Source organism: Sorex araneus, chromosome 6, assembly GCF_027595985.1.
Source record: "Sorex araneus isolate mSorAra2 chromosome 6, mSorAra2.pri, whole genome shotgun sequence".
NCBI classification, from domain to species: Eukaryota; Metazoa; Chordata; class Mammalia; order Eulipotyphla; family Soricidae; genus Sorex; species Sorex araneus.
In genome coordinates, this window is record NC_073307.1 from 27,334,472 (window position 1) to 27,352,101 (window position 17,630).

At 55.4% G+C, this 17,630-nt stretch overlaps 1 protein-coding gene across 1 annotated transcript in view; it reads left to right on the plus strand.

The window, feature by feature from the left end:
- Window positions 1-17,630, plus strand: part of FSTL4 (follistatin like 4) — a 306,655-nt gene that overhangs the window by 156,133 nt on the left and 132,892 nt on the right. The window contains exon 5 of the mRNA XM_055142013.1: window positions 2,681-2,920. Within this exon, the coding sequence (XP_054997988.1) occupies window positions 2,681-2,920 (240 nt within the window). The remainder of the gene's footprint in view (window positions 1-2,680; window positions 2,921-17,630) is intronic.

Genomic DNA, 17,630 nt, shown 5'->3' on the forward strand with positions numbered 1-17,630 from the left:
GCCCCATGATTGCTGTAAAATTCACTCACTCACTGTCACTCACTGTCATCCCGTTGCACATCGATTTGCTCAAGCGGGCACCAGTAACATCTCATTGTGAGCCTTATTGTTAATAAGACTATAAAATTAAGCCCATTGTATCTTTTGCGCACATTGAGGTCGTCCTGCAGACTCACTCAGCTGCCTTTCCCATCACTATCTCATCATCATGCGAATGGGAGAGGGGCTCACTCTGTTTTAATAATGGGGCGGGAGTGGGGAGCCCTGTTTAATGAGGAGTGTGTCTCGGAGGCAGGAACCTGTGTCCCCCTATCCAGGTTCCCCATGTGGGATTCTGGAGCTACTTTGGCCTTTGTGGTGTATTGGACTCCAGTACCTGTGGGCAACCCCAGTCTTAGCAAGTGTTCAGAGCAGTGAAACCAGAGTTCTGGACCAACGCGACAGTGGGCATGAGTGCCTTCTCAGCCTGCACCCTCTGCCACAGCCTGGGAGCCACACCTGCCAGTGCCAAGGGCTGCCAGCCACGCCACACTGTCATTCCCTGCAGTTCAGGCCTGTGGGTGCTTCCAAGGAGAAGGGGTCAGCTGCCCCCTCCACCCAGACCCATACATGCTGTGAGCTTCCATCCGGTGGCCTGGGCTGGGTAAACAGCTCTGCAGTTCTGGTGCCTGGACCTGCCTCCACCTCCCAGCTGCCCTCCAGACCCCTCAAGAGGTCCCATCTGCAGGGCCTTCTCCCTCCCAGCCCCCAGGCCGCAGTGTGAGCCCTGGCACCAGCTTTGACAAGAACTGTGTTTCAGAAAAAGCGGAACATGCCTGCAGGGCCCCAGGAAGGCTAATACATATCTACACATGTACACACCCATCTCCAGGGGCACCTCTGGAGTTAGGCTGAGTCTAGGGCAGTTCTGGGGAATGCCAAGAGGGTCAACTAGGACAGGGCTAACCAGGGAGCCGCCCCAAGCAGCTGGAGGGAGGCTGCCTGGCATTGGGTGGGTGGGCAGCAATGAAGACACAGAACATTCTCAGTGTCTTGAAATAAGGGCAGTTGGTGGCCGCTCTTCCCATCACCGGGGAAGCCAAGTTCGAGGTGAGGGCTGGAGGAGTACCCTGTCCTGGCCGGCTTGGGAAGGAAACAGGTACTTTAGGGAACTGTATTCATTTCTTCTAGTTGCCACCAGCACTTTCTAGGTTAACCCACTTTCCAAGCCCCCAGTTGAACCCTGCTGAGCAAACTCACTCTGGCATCAGCACAGGGTGGAGGCGCTTCAGCCCAGTTCCCCTCGCACCAGGGGGCCCGCTGCGCTGTCTCCCTGCAGCGGCCTGAAGCTTGGACGGGTGAGGAGCGGCGCCTGCCAAGGGGCCATGCTACCTTGCAAACAATTAGCCAAGTGGATAAAGGAGATCCACGCGCCCACTTAGGATCTGCACTTTTACACTTCCCGGAGATATTCTGACCTTCTGGTTTATTATGATTCAAGAAGAAGTCAATATTTCTTAGCTTGCCAAGGCTAGAGGAATTTAAATGAGTTATTGAGTCCAGCAGTTAATCTACCAATAACTGATTCCCTCCCTTTCAGATCTATAATGATGAAAAGCAGACTGAACCAGAAACAAGGAAAGGAAGCTCCCCCCACCCCCGCCAACCCCTACTGCAAATATTTTGATCCCATGGGAAGCAGCTGGGGCTCAAAGTTTTGTCTTAACTACCAGGGCCATTCTGTCTTGCTGAGCATTTTGAAGGAGATTTAATTAAAACTTTAATCAAAGACTTCTGTGGCCATGAAAATCTGCATGCTTGTTTTAATTATTTGTATTTTGATGTCCCTCCGAAATCTACATTTCCTATCATCATTAATGTCGCATGGCGCTCTTCCAAGTCTCTGGATCCTATGATGGCGTGTTTGGGGGTGGCCGTGCCCTTCTCTCCAGGGCACTCTGCCAGGTTCCCTGTCTCCTTTGGTGGGCAAGATCTGGACCTGAGATTTTTATGGGCACGGGGGCACGAGGCAGCCTTGCAGTCTATATCAGTGTAGTGTCTGTGAGGCCAAGGTTCCCTCCACCTTGGCCCAGCCGTGGCTTTGTGCTTGGAAGGACTGGGCAAAGGAGAGGAGAGAGGCTGTTGATTCCCCTGAGGGTGTGTGCCACAGAGGCAAAGGCTCCTGGGCTGCCCCTCCCTCTCAGAACCCTTGATCCCACTCTCTCCTCATGCCCTTGCCCCTGTGATGGCTCCTGAGTGCCTCTCGTCTTAGACCAGAGCCCCCCCCCCCCCCCACTGCTCGGCTCTGACACCACACCTGGGATGTGCACCAGCCTCCTCCTTCCTCCTGACCTCTCCGTGGCACTCAGCTGGGTCTATGGGACTTGGCCACCTCTGTGTACCCCACCCACTTACTGCTCCATCCCAGAATGGGCAGGGCTCGTGTCTGAGGAGCTTGGAGGAGCAGCATGACCAGAGCACTGCTCTTGACAACCATGGTGCACCCCACTTGGAGGGACAGAACTCCTCCCCATTCCCCACCCCCAACACACACCCACACACCCACACCCACACACACACACAGAGCCCGGAGTCTCAGTTTTATGAGCCAATAGAGCTGTGCATGCAGTGAGCTGACAGAGCCCCACGGCAGCCCATGTCCCCAGTGACCCACTGTGTTTGTGTGTTTGTGTGCCTGCAGGCCTCGACCTTGGGCTGCCGACTGCTTGCAGGAAGCTCTGTGGCCGCGGAAGCAGCTGCGTGCGCAGCCAGGAGACTGGCCGGCCTGAGTGCCGTTGTCTGCAGACCTGCCGGCCCAGCTACGTGCCCGTGTGCGGCTCCGATGGCAGGTTCTACGAGAACCACTGCGAGCTGCACCGCGCCGCCTGCCTGCAGGGGAGGAAGATTGGGGCAGCGCGCAGCAGGGACTGCTTCCTCAAAGGTAGGGCCCAGCGCGACAGCCTGCGGGGGACCATGCCCAGGAAGGAGGGCCGGGGAGGGCCGGTGCAGGAATGCTGGGAATGCACATCTGCTGTCCAGAGGCCCTTTGAGAGCACCCTGGAGGCATGGGTGGGCAGCAGGCACAGGCCCTGCCAGCTCCCTCACATAGGGTGGGGCCTCAGTGAGGGCATCGCTGCCCTGCCTGACAGTCTCGTCCATCAGGCCAGGCTGGATATAGGGTGTGGTCCCAGGGCACCATCCCCAGGTTTGGGGTGCAGTTGTGATGCTGTGAGAGCATCGCCTCTGTGCAGTCGTGGGGGGCGGGGTGGGACAAAGGGTTCCTGGTCTGTGGAGGGCTGAATCAGTAGACAGGGAGAGCTCCCCCTGCCCCCCTTACTCCTGTGCATTTGGGGGCTTTCCATGCCTCCTCGCACAGTGCCTCACGTGAAGAGGAGGCCCATTGCACCTACGGAAACCCCTGCGTTGGGGGTCCTGTGCTGAAGTGTTTCCCACCATGCTTGTGGTCCCGGAGCCACATGGCCTGACCACAGTGAGGGCACGCACGAGGGCACGAGGGCTGGGGAGCAGGTGACAGAAGGGAGTGGGAGGGAGCCATCCGTGTGCAGTGGCCAGGGTCCGAGGTCTGCTAGGGGCAGCACAGACAGTGAAAAGAAAAGGCAGGTCTGAGCCCACTGCCCCAAGCACGTCCTGAGGGTCCAGCTCCAGCCTCACTCTGACAGGGCTTCCTGCCCCGCAACCTCCCTCCACCCAGGCCACCTGCACCCACATCGGGGCCTCTCTCACCCGGCGGGCTGCAGGGGTGGGGGAGGCGGCGGGCTCTGGAAGGTCCTGGCCACCCAGATGGCTATGGTCAGGGTGACGGTGCAGAGGGCATCAAAGCCCACAAGGTACTCTGTGGGCGTGAGGCCGGTGAGCCCGGGAGCAGTGGCTGGCTCTTCACCTCCTGCATGTGGGGGCACAAGCCCGCTTGCTCCTGCTTTCTTGACTGTGTTGAATTTCATAGACTCACACTCGGTTCTGCACTTTCCAGCACTCCCCCAAGCTGCATCCATCCAAAGCGTTTTATTTCTGCATCCCCACCATCCGTTATTCAAGCAGCATTTCTCATCTCAGGCGAGAGAACAAACCGCCACCGCAACCTGCGGGTGTGAGGGCTGGTGTGTGTGTGTGTGTGTGTGTGTGTGTGTGTGTGGTGTGTGTGTGTGGGGGGGGGGGTGTTCTGGAGAGGCTGGGGGCTAGCAGATTAGAGCTTGGTGCCTCATCAAGCTGATGGAGTTTTATCTGCTGAAGCTGCCTGACTCATTGAGTGTTTCACAGATTCTGTGAATTCCCACCTGCTCCACGTGGCACAGCCACTGTCTGATGATCTCTCACTGCGGGGAGACCTAGGGTGGCAGCCCTGCACCTCCTCTTTCTGGACACCTCATTTCACCTCCCAGGGCCCTTTCATGGGCTGTAAATGGGGCAGTTGGCTGCACCCACCTGCTGCCCAGCTGCAGAGCGCATCTGGGGCCATGCTGCCCCCAGAACACTCAGCCCGTGGCTCTGCAAGGTGGCATGGGAGTGGGTGCTGATGGCGCCATCTTCCTCATGGGTTACCCAGAGCAGCCTCAGGCCTGGCGCAGAGACACACGCTATGGAGGGAGCCCAGAAGCAGGAGCAGGGGCCCTGCTCGGAAACAGGTAGAGAGCCTTGAAGATGCTGGGCCTCTGGCCCAGATGCTGACCTGCAGGTACCCCCTGGAGCTAAGGCACCCCCTCCTGAAGCAGGTGCTGGGAAGAGAGGAGAGGGTGAAGGTCAACTCCCACGGGGTGCACCCACCAGGGGCCAGAGGAATAGTCAGTGCCATCGTGAGCTCCCCGGTGACCCTGGGGCACATGTCCCCAACTTCCAGGGAGTCTTGGATACAGGAAACTGAAAAATACCCAATATTTATCCTGTGCCAGCAAAATTGTAAAATCACCCAGCTTCTCTCCTCTGTTCCTGCCAAACTTTACAAAGAGAAGTTAGCTATGGCTGCATTCTCTGGGCCTTCACCTCTGCACCCTCGCCCACCCCCACCTCCACTGAAGTTACTCTCCACACAGCCCTAATGGGGCTGGAAGGATGGGGTGCCCTCTGGAGAGTGTGCCCCCTAGGCCAGAGCCCCACCCCTGGGAGCAAGAGGGTCTCCTGAGCCTAGGGGCACAGCCCCCTCCCCATGTCTGCTAAGAACAAGAGGCCACAGGCTAAGCCCCATTTACAAGAAAACTTCTGGTGCCACATTCCGGTTGCCATGGCAATGGGATTCCTCTTGAATGCAGAATAAAGCACAGTATCACAGAGGATCAGTAACATGTAAGATCAGAATGAAACTAAAGTATCGCTTCAGCTCATACCTGGGGGCTTCATGCCAGCCCTCCCCAAGCCTCACCCCAGGGGAGTGAGGGGTCACATTTTTCCTCCTGGGGCCACTATTTGATTACTCAGTGCCAAGGAGCCCCTGAGAGAGTGGGGACAGCAGGGGACATGCCTTGTGACTCAGGCGGCTTCTCCGGTGCCTGGTTCGACGTCCCCACACGGCACGGCCTTTCTCGTTGTGGTCTTGTTGGTGCTTCAAAAATCATTTTTCTGATTTGGTTTTGAATCCACGCTTTATCTCCTGCGCTGTTTGGGAAGACAAGCCTGCCTGTCAGCAATCACTCACTGAGCTGGGGCTGTATTAGCCCAGATGATACCATGTCATAGCTGGGCAGTTTTCCAAACAAACCGTGAAATTATGGAAGAAAGGAGCCGGGCAGAGGCTGAGCTGGAGGCAGGCCCTGGGCGTCCCGTCGTGTTTGTAGATGTGGTTTGTCCTTCCAGGAAGATTTCCCAGACTCATGGGCCCAAAAGAAATAATTTCCATCTTTGAAAACAAACCAAAAAGAGGCATACATGAAGCACGTATGGACAAATGAACAAATCTAAACACAAAAATTAAATTCCTGCCTTTTATTTTTTTAAAATGCCAGCACAATAAAAAAAAAACATCAAGAAGGTATATATTTTTTTGAGGCAGCGTTGGTTTACAAAGCCATAAATATTTATGTTTTAGAGGTACATTGTCCCACACCAAGCCCTCCAACAAAGCACAAGTACCCCTCCCTCACCATCTGCAGACACCCACCAAGTCTAAGGGTGTTTGCTTCGGGCATAGTCTGTCCTCTTGCTTTTTAAAAAAATTTTTTATATATATCCTATGGATGAGTGAGTCCATCCAGTATTTTTCTCTTTCCTTCTGACTTACTTCACTTGCCATGATTCGCCTTCTAGTTCCAGGAGTGTGATAGCAGAAGACAAGATTTCATTTTATCTTCTAGCTGAGGCATAGTCCATTGTGTGTGTAGACCACAGTTCCTTTATCTGCTCATCTGTTATTGGTCATTTGGGTTGTTTCCAGCTCTACCTAGTGTCAGTAGCGCTGCTGTGAACTTAGGTGCATGATTATCCTTTTGATTCTGTGAAAAATTCAACATTTTGCTGCAGGTGAGCAGAGCAGAGAGATCTTGCTGCCAACCGGATTTATTTTTTCTTTTCTTTTCAGTATTTCTTAGGTGTTGCTTTGAGCCTTGTTTCTTTAGGAGGAAAGTTAAGTCTCACTGTCCGGGCACGTCCACACCTGGTGGAATGCCACTCATAATGCCAGCATGTACCCCCATCTCCAGGAGATTAGTGGGTGTGGGAGACCTGGGGTCAGGAGGTGACAGTGTCAGGAGGCCCAGGGGCTCTGGTCACTCTATTGGCATATGACCAGAGGGATTGTCACTGAACTGGGGAAGTGAGGTACAACCTCTGGGGAACCAGCCTGGGATCAACTGTAGGGGCCACTGCAGGCTCTCGGCTCTGCACCTCACTTACTCATGCTGTACGTGGGAATGATCCTTAGGTGGGCAGCCTCTTGCAGGGTCATGAAGAAGGACCAGCAAAACCATGCACAAGGGAAAGCCCCGTGGACCAGCACTGAGCGGTGTCAGCTGGCAGCTCCACACCAGCCCACTCGGGGTGAGGCTGTGCCGGCATCAGGGGTGTCTCAGGGGCAGATGCAAGCATGTAAGGGCCACACTACCGGCTCTCCTGGGAGGCCGAGTTCACAGGGATGCTGCTGCATGACCTCCAGAGAGTTTCAGGAGGGACTGGGTTTGGTCACCTGGTTGACATATTTAGATCTCTTTCCCCAGAGAACTTGCCCTATTTTGCTCTTTGGAAAGAGATGATGGCTGATTCAGTGCTCACCCCGTGGGTTGGAAAAGAAGTCGGGAAACAGACCCTGATTTGGAGTCTAAAGGAAGTTTCTGGAATGCATGTGTGGCACTGGGGGACTGTCAGCTGAGCAAAGGAAGGAGTCCAGCTGCCTGAGGATGAGAAGAGGCTGGGAAGGGACACACCAGGTGCGCCTAGAAGGGCTGGTTGGGAGGCAAGGGAGGAAGGGGTGAAGTTCCTAAGTCTCCAGGTGAGCCTTTGGTACCATGAGATACCCAATGGCGCCCGGGGCACTTGAGGGTAAAACAGACTAAGTGGTCAGCGCAAGTAAGACAGCTGGTTGAACTCAGGCCTGGAGAGTACCAGGTAAGTTAGTCCTACTTTAGTTGGGGGTAGGGAAATATAGAATACTCTGTAAACTTGCCGCCATCCCTGCGCAGGGCCATGCCGAGCCTTCTGGAAGATTCCAATTTTAGTGTCTATTTAGTGCTGCCATAGCCAACATTAAGCTGGGTCCTCTTTTCCTGGTCCCCATATGGGGACTCTGAGGCCCAGAGAGGGCTGGTGCCTGCCACAAGCCACTCAGACTCTGCCACTGCAGCCTCAGTTTGGGGGATAGAAGGGACTGTGTCCCACTGGCAGACTCCCTCGCCCTGTCCTGACCTGGAGATTGCTGCAGACAAACAACTTAGAGCTGGGAAACTGCAGGGTGGACCCCCGGTTCTGCAGGGCCACTGCAGAAGCCGTGCCAGGGAAACCACAGAGCCTTGCAGCCTCCCAGGATCCCCAGACACTCTCCACTCCGAAGAAGGGGCTGGAGAGTCATAGGAGGCGGCTGGAGGGTCCCCTCGCGCCTGGCCTGGCTGCTGGCCCAGCTCCTGCCCTCTCGCTTTGAGTTCCAGGGGCTGTTTGCCACCATGCCACTCAGCTTTGCTGACGTGGCTGGAGCCGAGTCTGGGCAGGAACTGCAGCTGCCAGTGTGACGGCCCCCATGCCCGGCCTTGTGCGTTTGACAGCCAAAGAGCATTGGCTTCAGCCCCCAGTACCCCCACCCTGTGGGCCATCAAGGAGGGGCTGCTCTAGCCAGAGACACCCCCAAGACCTCCAGGACCAGGGGAGTCTTTAGGACTTCCTCCTGCCTGGACGCCTTCCCCTGGTTCTTCTAGAGGTCTCAGGGTAAGCGATTGGGGGTGACTAGGGAGGGGGCAAGACCCCCAGTGCAGCTGCCGTCCTGGCTCACAGCTCACAGTCCCTCCGGATCACGGAAACATGTGGTTTCAATCGAGTACGTGAGGCCTCTGAATATGTCCTCTAGGTTTGGTGCCATGAAAGGCCTCGGCGTGAGCCCCCTGCAAACCTGCAAGAACATTATCAGTTCAGCACTGTGCCGCACTCCCCAGCACCCGCCCCACACTTTGGATGAATTAATTACATTCCAGTAATTAAAATGTGCTAATCAGTTATTGAACTGAGAAAGCCTCACGCTGCACGGATGTCGCGTCTGGACCTCAGCCAGGGTGCCCCACGCCCACACTGCCTCCTCCTCTCACAGCCCCCCTTCACACAGCCCTCATTGCTCAGGCTCTGCTGGCCCCTTTCTTCCCACCACCTACTCTGGACACCCTCCTCCATCAGGCCCCGCCCCTCCACCAGGCCCCGCCCCTCCATCAGGCCCCGCCCCTCCATCAGGCCCCGCCCCCTTCCTGCTGTCCCTCCTCCTGGCTTTTCCCAGCTATTTCCTCTTTCCATCACACCCCTCCTAGGTCCCAGTCACAGTTCAGTCCTTTGTCTCCAGCTGCCTGCCAGGACCTGCCCCCCAAAGCCCCAGGGCCTACTCAAGCTCCGTGTGTCCCAGTGACCACAGCATGTCCTCCTCCGTCTGCCCCTGGCATCCTTTCCTCCTTCAGTGTCCACTCAGAGGTGCCGGCAACATACAGCCTGCCCCATCCTCCTTACAGATGAACCCGTAGACCGAAACCTGCCAAGTTTCCTTCCTTGTGATGCCCGGATTCTGGCTGACCTTGGCCCCAGTGTTGGCTCTGTCCTGGGCCAGGTAGTCCAGAACACCTGGGACCCCACAACCTCTGCTCCCAGCTCCTGCCCAGGACCCCCTGTCCCCCATGTGGCTTTCAGGGCGCATTCTCTAAGCAGTAGCTTTGACTTCATGGCTCTACTCAGCAGACAGGACTGCCCTGGACCCTGGGGAAGCAGCCATGCAAAAATGCTAGGACTTAACTGGGTGGCAGCCAGGCTCAGCAACCATGAGATTTACTGCAGCTTTTTAATCTCTTTCAAGATTTTTGGGTTTCTGGGACTGGAGCAATAGCATAGCAGGTAGGGTGTTTGCCTTGCACGCGGCCGACCCGGGTTCGATTCCCAGCATCCCATATGGTCCCCTGAGCACCGCCAGGGGTAATTCCTGAGTGCAGAGCCAGGAGTAACCCCTGTGCATCGCCGGGTGTGACCCAAAAAGAAAAAAAAAAAAGACTTTTTGGTTTCTGGAGCAGGACTGATAGAAGAGCTTACATGGTAGCACTGGAGTTGGTTCATGGGGGTGACTGCTGGGCTCCCTGGAATATAGGGAAGTTGGGGGAGGTGGCCCATCCTGCCTCTGAGAAAGCCTGGAAATGTCAGTCACAAAATCCTCAGACCCAAATTTCCAGCAAGTCAGTTTCTCAGTGAGGTTCATCTCAAGACCTTCCTAATAAAAATACTGAATTCCCTGAGCAAACAAGAAGACCTCTTAGCACCAGTATTGCAAACAATAATGCACAAGGAGAGAGAGAGAGAGAGAGAGAGAGAGAGAGAGAGAGAGAGAGAGAGAGAAGAGAGAGAGAGAGAGGAGAAGAAAAGTGCCTGATGTAGAGACAGGCTGGGGTGGGGAGTGCGGTGGGAGGGAAACTGGGGACATTGGATGTGGGAAATGTACACTGGCTGAGAAATAAGTGTTGAAACAGTGTATGACTGAAAACACCCCTCCAACCCCAATCAAAAACAGCTTTGTAATGGTCTCTCTCATGGTGATTCAGTTAAAAAATAGAAAATAAAAATAAACCCGCCAGGGTTCCTGCCCTCAGGGCCACGGGGTCCTGCTGGAGAGACAGATGGGAGATAAGAAATCAAGCGTGTGGGCTGGAGACTCGGAACGCAGGGAATGAAGCCAGTGGCAGCTTCTCATAGGAGAAGTGACGTGGGGTTGTAGGGAGCCCTTGCACGCTGGCGTGAGCACCCACGGAAGTAATAGCAAATGTGGGATCCTGAAAGGAGAACTAGCCTGGCGTGTCTGGGGAGGAGCCAGTGAGGAAGGGGAGCGGGAATCAGAGGATGCGAATCATCCACAAGGGCACTGGCAGACTCAAACCATGTGCTCCTTTCTGGTGGAGCCTTCAAGCACCCCGACCCCAGGAAGACCTCGAGGAGACCAGCCTCTGTGAGGGGGTCACGTGGCTGGAAGCAACAACTTCTCCACAAGCATGTGCCCAAGCACCCCCAGAGTTTGTCTGTATCTCTGCTGATACCCTCCCCCCCCCTCGTGATGGTGTTGGTTGGGCTCGAGCACTGGCTGCAATGTGTGCTGGGGGCAGGGGCCATATCTGCTCTAATGCTCACTGGGAGTTGCACACATACCCACAGCAGGGGGGTGAGGTTCACACACATTTACCTGTGACGCTGGCATGCTCCTGGCAATAGTGCTCCCAAGAGCAGGGTGGGCATCACTGTGGGACTCACCTGGGGTTGCACCCCTGGCCCCACAGTGCTCTCATGCCTTTGGTTTTGGTGCTCACCCACACCCAGCCATGCACCCAGCGTGCTGTGATGCCAGACAGCAGAGCTGCTAGGACCATCTTTGGTGGGTGCGGGCAACACTAGGGTTCCAATGCAGGGCCCCAAACTGGAAAGGCAGATGCCCTTTGCCAGGAGCCACGCCCCTAACCCTGTGCCCACACAGCCCAATTATGGCCAGTTGAACTTCCTCCTGAGCAGTGGGCGGAGCTTGGAACCATGGGTTTTAGCCCCGCCCCTACCCCATTCCCCGCTGTGCCAGGCAGCTGTGTTCCTGGGGAACTGTTGAGAGGAATACAGGATTGCTGGCTGTGTGCCACACAGCTTCTGTGCCACCCCAGAGAGGATCCCCAAAAAGAGAGAGAATGGGGCACCCAAGCTAGAGACCCACCTTCTAGCAAGGTGGATAAGGATTCAGAAGGAGACCCCGCTCGGAGAGGTGTTGGAGGCCCCGGGGCCAGGGGCTGGCGTCAAGGATGCTGAGGGAACAAGAGGCTGGGAGGGGGCGGTGTGGAGTCTCCTGTCTCCCAACTCCCCTCTGGCAGCCTCTCAAGGAAGGTCCTGCGTAGGCGAGGGTGCGGTCGCCACGGGTCGCCTGGAACCAGGGGTGGAAGGCGTGGGCCGCATGCGGAGGGTCGGCTGATGATCGGGAGGTAAGCGTCTAATTACTGGAGCGAGAGGAAGCTGATTTGGGATTTCTTGAAGGTTCTCCCCTATTGCGCCTTCAATTAAGATCAAGGCCCCCGCGTAGCAGCCGCTAAACGACACCGCATATTGAATCTCCGCGCTCAAGCAGTTTATCTAATTATCCGTGTGACAAACTCAGCAGCTGTCAGAGCAGCCACAACGCAGACGTGTTGACTCGGGGTCCCAGCCTGAAAGTGCTTTCTGCCTGGTAGGGGGCCGCTTTGCACCTAGGGGAGCACACGTGCCCCCGCTCTCCAGGGGCCTCTGCAGTCCAGCCGGGAGGTAGTGGGCAGGGTCCAGGGCTCGCCAGCCTCTCTCCCCACAGCCCTGGGTCCAGGCTCTCTGGCCAGGCAAGTTTGACCAGGTGGACTTGATTAAGCCTGTGGCATAAATCAGGATAAATCGGGGTCTGGTCGCACCTACCCAGAGCCTCACAGGGATCCTGAGGGGCTCCACTCATCTCCACCAGTGTCAGATTCTGGGCGGTTTTTTGTTTTTTAATTAAATCACCATGAGATAGTTACAGGCTGGAGCGATAGCACAGCGGTTGGGCGTTCGCCTTTCACGTGGCTGACCCAAGTTTGACTCCTCCACCCCCTTTGGAGAACCCGGCAAGCTACTGAGAGTATTGAGCCCGCGCGGCAGAGCCTGGCAAGCTACCCATGCGTATTGGATATGCCAAAAACAGTAACAATAAGTCTCTCAATGAGAGACGTTACTGGTACCCACTCGAACAAATCGATGAGCAACAGGATGACAGTGACAGCAGTGACAGTGACAGTGAGATAGTTACAAAGTTTTCATGTTTGAGTTTCAGTCATACAATGATCCAACACCCATCCCTCCAGCAGTGTACATTTTCCACCACCAATGTCCCCAGTATCCCTACCCCCCATCCCACCTCTCCCCCCGTCTTATGGCAGATAAGTTCCCTCTTTCTCTCTCTACTTTTGGGCATTATGTTTGCAATACAGATACTGAGAGGCCACCATGTTTGGTCCTTAGTCTACTTTCAGCACACATCTCTCACCCCAAGCCATCCCACCAACCATCATTGATTTAGTGATCCCTTCTCCATCCCAGCTGCCTTCTCCCCCAGCTCATGAGACAGGCTACCAACAGGTTCTGGGTTTGGAGTTCACTCACACCCAGCAGTGCTTCTGGCCTCCTCCTTACTCTGCACTCAGAAGTCACTCAGGAAACCCATATGCAGTGTGGGGGTTGAAGCTGCGTACAAGGCAGGTGCTGGGCCCCTCTGCTCTCCGGCAGGCCCTCGCACCAGAGGGGGGCTGGGGGGACCAAAGGCTGCACGGGCCTGGCGAGCAGCGTCCACAGGCAGGAGAGGGAGCACTGAGGTTGGGAACCTGCTGGGAATCCTTATTGGGGGAGGAGCTTGTACCCAGTGCCACACTGGGAGCCCCAGAAGAGTGGGATGGGGGTGCAGGGTGAGCAGGAGCAGGAGATGAGCCGCCCTCTGCCTTTCTTCTTGTGTTCCTTCTGCTTTGATGCGTTTCGATCCCTCGTTAGGGAAGATAATCACCGTGAAGCTACTTTGACAAAGCGCCTCTAAATGAAAGCAGCGGCACCTTTACCTGGCTTTGCGAGTCATTAAAGTAGCCGGGCGCTGTGAAGTCTGTCCCGTCCAGCTGAGTTGTGTTTATTTCCCTGTGTCGTCTCGGGAGGGCAGGTCACCAGGGGACCTGGGCACTGCTGTCTGGGTTGTTCTTCCAAGGCTGGGCCCTTGTGCTGCCCTGCCCCACCTACCTTGGCCAGTGTGGCCGCTGAGGCCTGGTCAGTGTGGCCTGGTCTGTAGCGGTCCAACAAGGGGCCCAGGAGCCCACCCCACCTGCTCTCTCGCCCCTCTCCCAGGTATTCACCCAAAGCCCTTCCTGCAGAGCTTGTGGAGACCTGCCCCCACCCACCACCCCCACCCAAGAGCTGTGCGGCCCTGGGAGCTGACACTGACCTTCCTGCATCTGAGTCTGCCCACAATGTTGCCCAGGACACCGAGGGATGCTGGTCGGGGGGGAAGGTCTGAACCTTTCCTCTCATGAGCTGATTCCAGGAAAGGGGACTGAGCCCAAAGTCTTTGCAAAGCTGCCCAAGTGGAAATAAGCAAATGCTCCCAAAGTGAGTAAGCGGTTTCAGAAGCAGACTTGGGGGTGGGGGTAGGAGCGAATTGGGGGCCAAGACAGCAGGGAAGTATGGGGTCCAGTTTATTTTTTAAGGGGAGTGTCACAGTGCTCAGGGCTTACTTCTGACTGTCCTCAGGGTTCACTATTGGTTGGGCTTTGGGGGACCATATGGAGTGCCAGGGATCAGCCCAGGTCAGCTCTGTCTAGGCAGTTGCCCTTCTCTGGCCCCAACACAGTCCGGTTCTGTAGAAGGAGCCTGGTGGTTCCTGCCCTTCTCCTGTGACTGAGGCTCCAGCTGTGGCAATGCCTCCCTGACATAGAGCCACCAGGCTTGGTCCCAGGCAGGCAGGACCCCTCCGTGGTGACATCGATGGCAGTGACCCCAGAGTAGGCCGCAATTCCCCTGACTGGTCTGCATGGTCTCCCAGGGCTAGGGTAGGGGCAGACGTGGCCTGCACAGACCCGTTTGTGTGAGTGTGTCTGTAGCACAGCCTGGGAGCCCCACAGCCCTGATGCTAAGGAGATGTACACTCAGGGGGGGCATTATGGCAAGAGACAAAAGCTCAGCCAACAACACCACGTTCTCTGCACTAGTCAAGAAAATAGGCACTCTGAAACGAGATAGAGAAAGGGGCCTATACATTGCCCGAGTCACAGTGAGAACTAAAATGGAGGCTGGAGGTGAGGACAGGGTCCCCCCAGAGCTCAGCGACCCACCTGCTGGATCGCCCCACTCATCACAAAGCACAAATCCAGTCGCCTTCCTCCTGTGGGAGCAGCCACTCAGCACCTCTCCCAGAGACACAGGCAAAAGGAAAAGAGTTAAACGCTAATAACAGAGGAGAGCCATGATAGATGGGCGCATCTTGCTAAAGACCCCAGGGCACGTCCAGTGGATACAAAAAGAGAGGAAAAAAAATAAGATGAATCTTTGTAATTGCCCTGAGCTGGAAGATTCCTAAAATAAGTGCAAATAATACTGCTATCACTTCAGGACTTCGCAACATTAAAAATATATTTATGTGTGAAGTATCCCAGTAGAGCGGGTGGGATGTCTAGTTTTCTATGAAGGAAAAATGACCCCAGCCCTCAACTCCTCTGCAGTACCAGGGAACACGAAGCCAATGGTGGGTGTCCACAGGGTTTTAAAGTGATGAAATTGTGCCTGAGAATTTTACAGCCTCTGAGGGGTGATTTTCAGAAATGTCCCTGATGGCTAAAGTTTCACCTGCTATTCCTCCACCCAACCCCACCCCTGTGTATTCTGGACTGGAGCTGGTGGGGGTGCAGTGGGGAATACTGAAAGATAAACCCCCAAAGATGATTTTAGAGCAGAGTTTCCTAACCATATTTGGCCAGCCTCCCCCTTTTCAGAAGAGAAAATTACTCAGCACCCCCGTGAAAAATCTACCTTCTTTAAAGCAAAATAACAGTAAAGCCCTCCCCCTCCCCATCCCCCCCATCCCGCACACTGCCTCATCCTCCCTGTGCAGCCTGGAGGTACACACAGGGACCCCTGGCGTGACAAGTGAGCTAGACAGTGGCTTCAAATAGAGTTAGCAACACTTGTAACGCGTAAAGATGAAGTTAAGTGCTATTCATTTCCCTGCCTGACTTGCAGGAATCCCAACAGATCCTGTGTAATTCTTGATTAAGTCTGTTAAGAAGCACCACTCAGCTCAGCAAGGATCTTCTGGTTCCCTCCAGCCTGAACCCGATACTGGCCCGGAACACGCAGCCCCGGATACTCCCAGCCACCCCCAGAGACTCTGTTCTTGCTTTTGTGTGCCCACAAATCATAAGTGGGTCAACCCTGAACTGAGTTCCCCCAACACACGCATGCACGCACATACACACACATACACACACACACACACACACACACACACACACACACACTCAGGGCAGTGCAGGGGTCTCGGTGCTATCCCGGGAAGCTTGCTTATATCTGGATGGAGTTTCATGATGTGCATCCTCATGAACGATGATACCCAAAGGAGTGGACCCAGGGACATGGTCAGGGCACAGGGAAGGCCTGGACTGTTGACCCTGATATTCTTGGGAGAAAATGCCTTTAATTGGCAAGAGACAGGTTGGGGCTAAGCCCTGTTGCCAAAGAAGGTGCAAAAAGTGGTCTAGTGGGAGGTGGGGATGAGCGGAGACCCCAAGAGAATCAGGAGTCATAGGGGGAGGCTACACAGTGTGAAAGGGAGGACATTTGACCGCCATTCATAGAACATTCCTGCCCACATCCCCAGTCCTGTGGGCATGTCCCCACAGAAGGCTCCTTCCAGTGGGCATCCGCCTATGCCCCCAGAGAGGCTGAATCACCTGCCCTGTAACTCAGCTGGGAAGTGGCCAGCGCTGAATTTGTCACCCCTGTCACCCAATGCCAGGGGCCACCGCACCCATGAAGTAGGGGATGGGTTTCCCAGACAGGGGTTGAGGTGGGGTAGGCTGAGGACTTGAGCTGACTCTGGACAGTGATCGGGACCTGAGCAGCAGGCGTGAGGGCTGAGGGCAGCTCTGCTCACTCCCTTACCCCCAAGGCGTCCCTGTCTCCTCCTAAGCCCCAGATTTGCCACGGGAAGCCCGCTGGCAGCTGTGGCACCCCAGTAGGGAAGGGGGAAATGTAGTGTCTGATGCAGGCAGTCATTTGAAGGAAACGGTTCCCTTCCCATGCCTCCCACCTGTAAGGCCCAGAGTTGGGGCCTTGTGGACACAGAACCCCACGTCCTCAGGGTTCATCCTGCTCCCTGTGTCTTCTTCCCATCTGCTCCAAGTTGACTTAACAAATGTTCCCCCGTGATTTAGGGGAACTGGGGTTAGGGCCATACCCAGCCGTGCCCAAGGCTTACCATTGGTGTAGCTCAGGGACCACATGTCATGCGCCCTACCTCCTGTAATCTCTCTGGCACACATCATAGGTTTTATACCAGGTGTTTTTTGGGGGATGGGGGGAAAGTAGGGTGTGACTGTTGCATTGTGTGAAGCTTTTAGAAAATGGTGCCAGCATTACTTAAAAGCAGGATAGAACAATTATGCGGTGAAATGTGGGACTGTGTGATGCCTCCTCCACTCAGAGGACTGAGCATGCCATCTGCACTGGGACCAGACAGCCCTGCAGAAGACTGCACCTGATTGGGGTGATTGGGGTGCAGCCCCAACACATACATACACACACACACACACACACACACACACACACACACACACACACACGGCAAAATCGAAGAGCCAGTGCTGACTGTAAGGAACACCCACTTTGTTGTCAGGCCAGGATGTGCCTCTCTCTTTGGGACCTCAACTCTCATCCTTGGAGCACTGAAACTTCCGGTTGGGGGGACATGGGGGGTTCCACCCTGATCTGCAACCAGACAGCACTCAGGAGAGCCTTGAGGACAGGGATGCAGTGCATACCCCAGGGCCCAGTAACTGTTCCCTAGGGAAGTTCTCTTTTCTCTTACCAGCTCAAGAGTTTAAACAAGGCCTGTTTGAAATGATCTTTAAATATGTAAATGAGAGAAGAGTGGCAGGAAGTGGAATCAGTGGGAGGAAGGTGCTAGATGTTGGAGACACCGAAGCTGCAGTGCAGCACGGTGGCGCCCGGCCTGCCGCCTTCTGAGAATCCCGCCATCTGAAAGGAGCCGTCAGACTCCTCGGGAACCAGTGTGTAGGTGGGGTGGCCGGGGCCAGCAGGGAGGCCTCACTCCTCCAGGAAGGAAGTGGGTCATAAGGGCTGCTCCTTGTCACATGAGCTGTGTGTGACGACGCTCCAGAGATGGTCCCCTTCCAGGGACACCCACACTGGTCTGTCACCCGTCAGGCTTCAGGTCTGTGTTTTTGGCAAGTGTCCACCTGAAC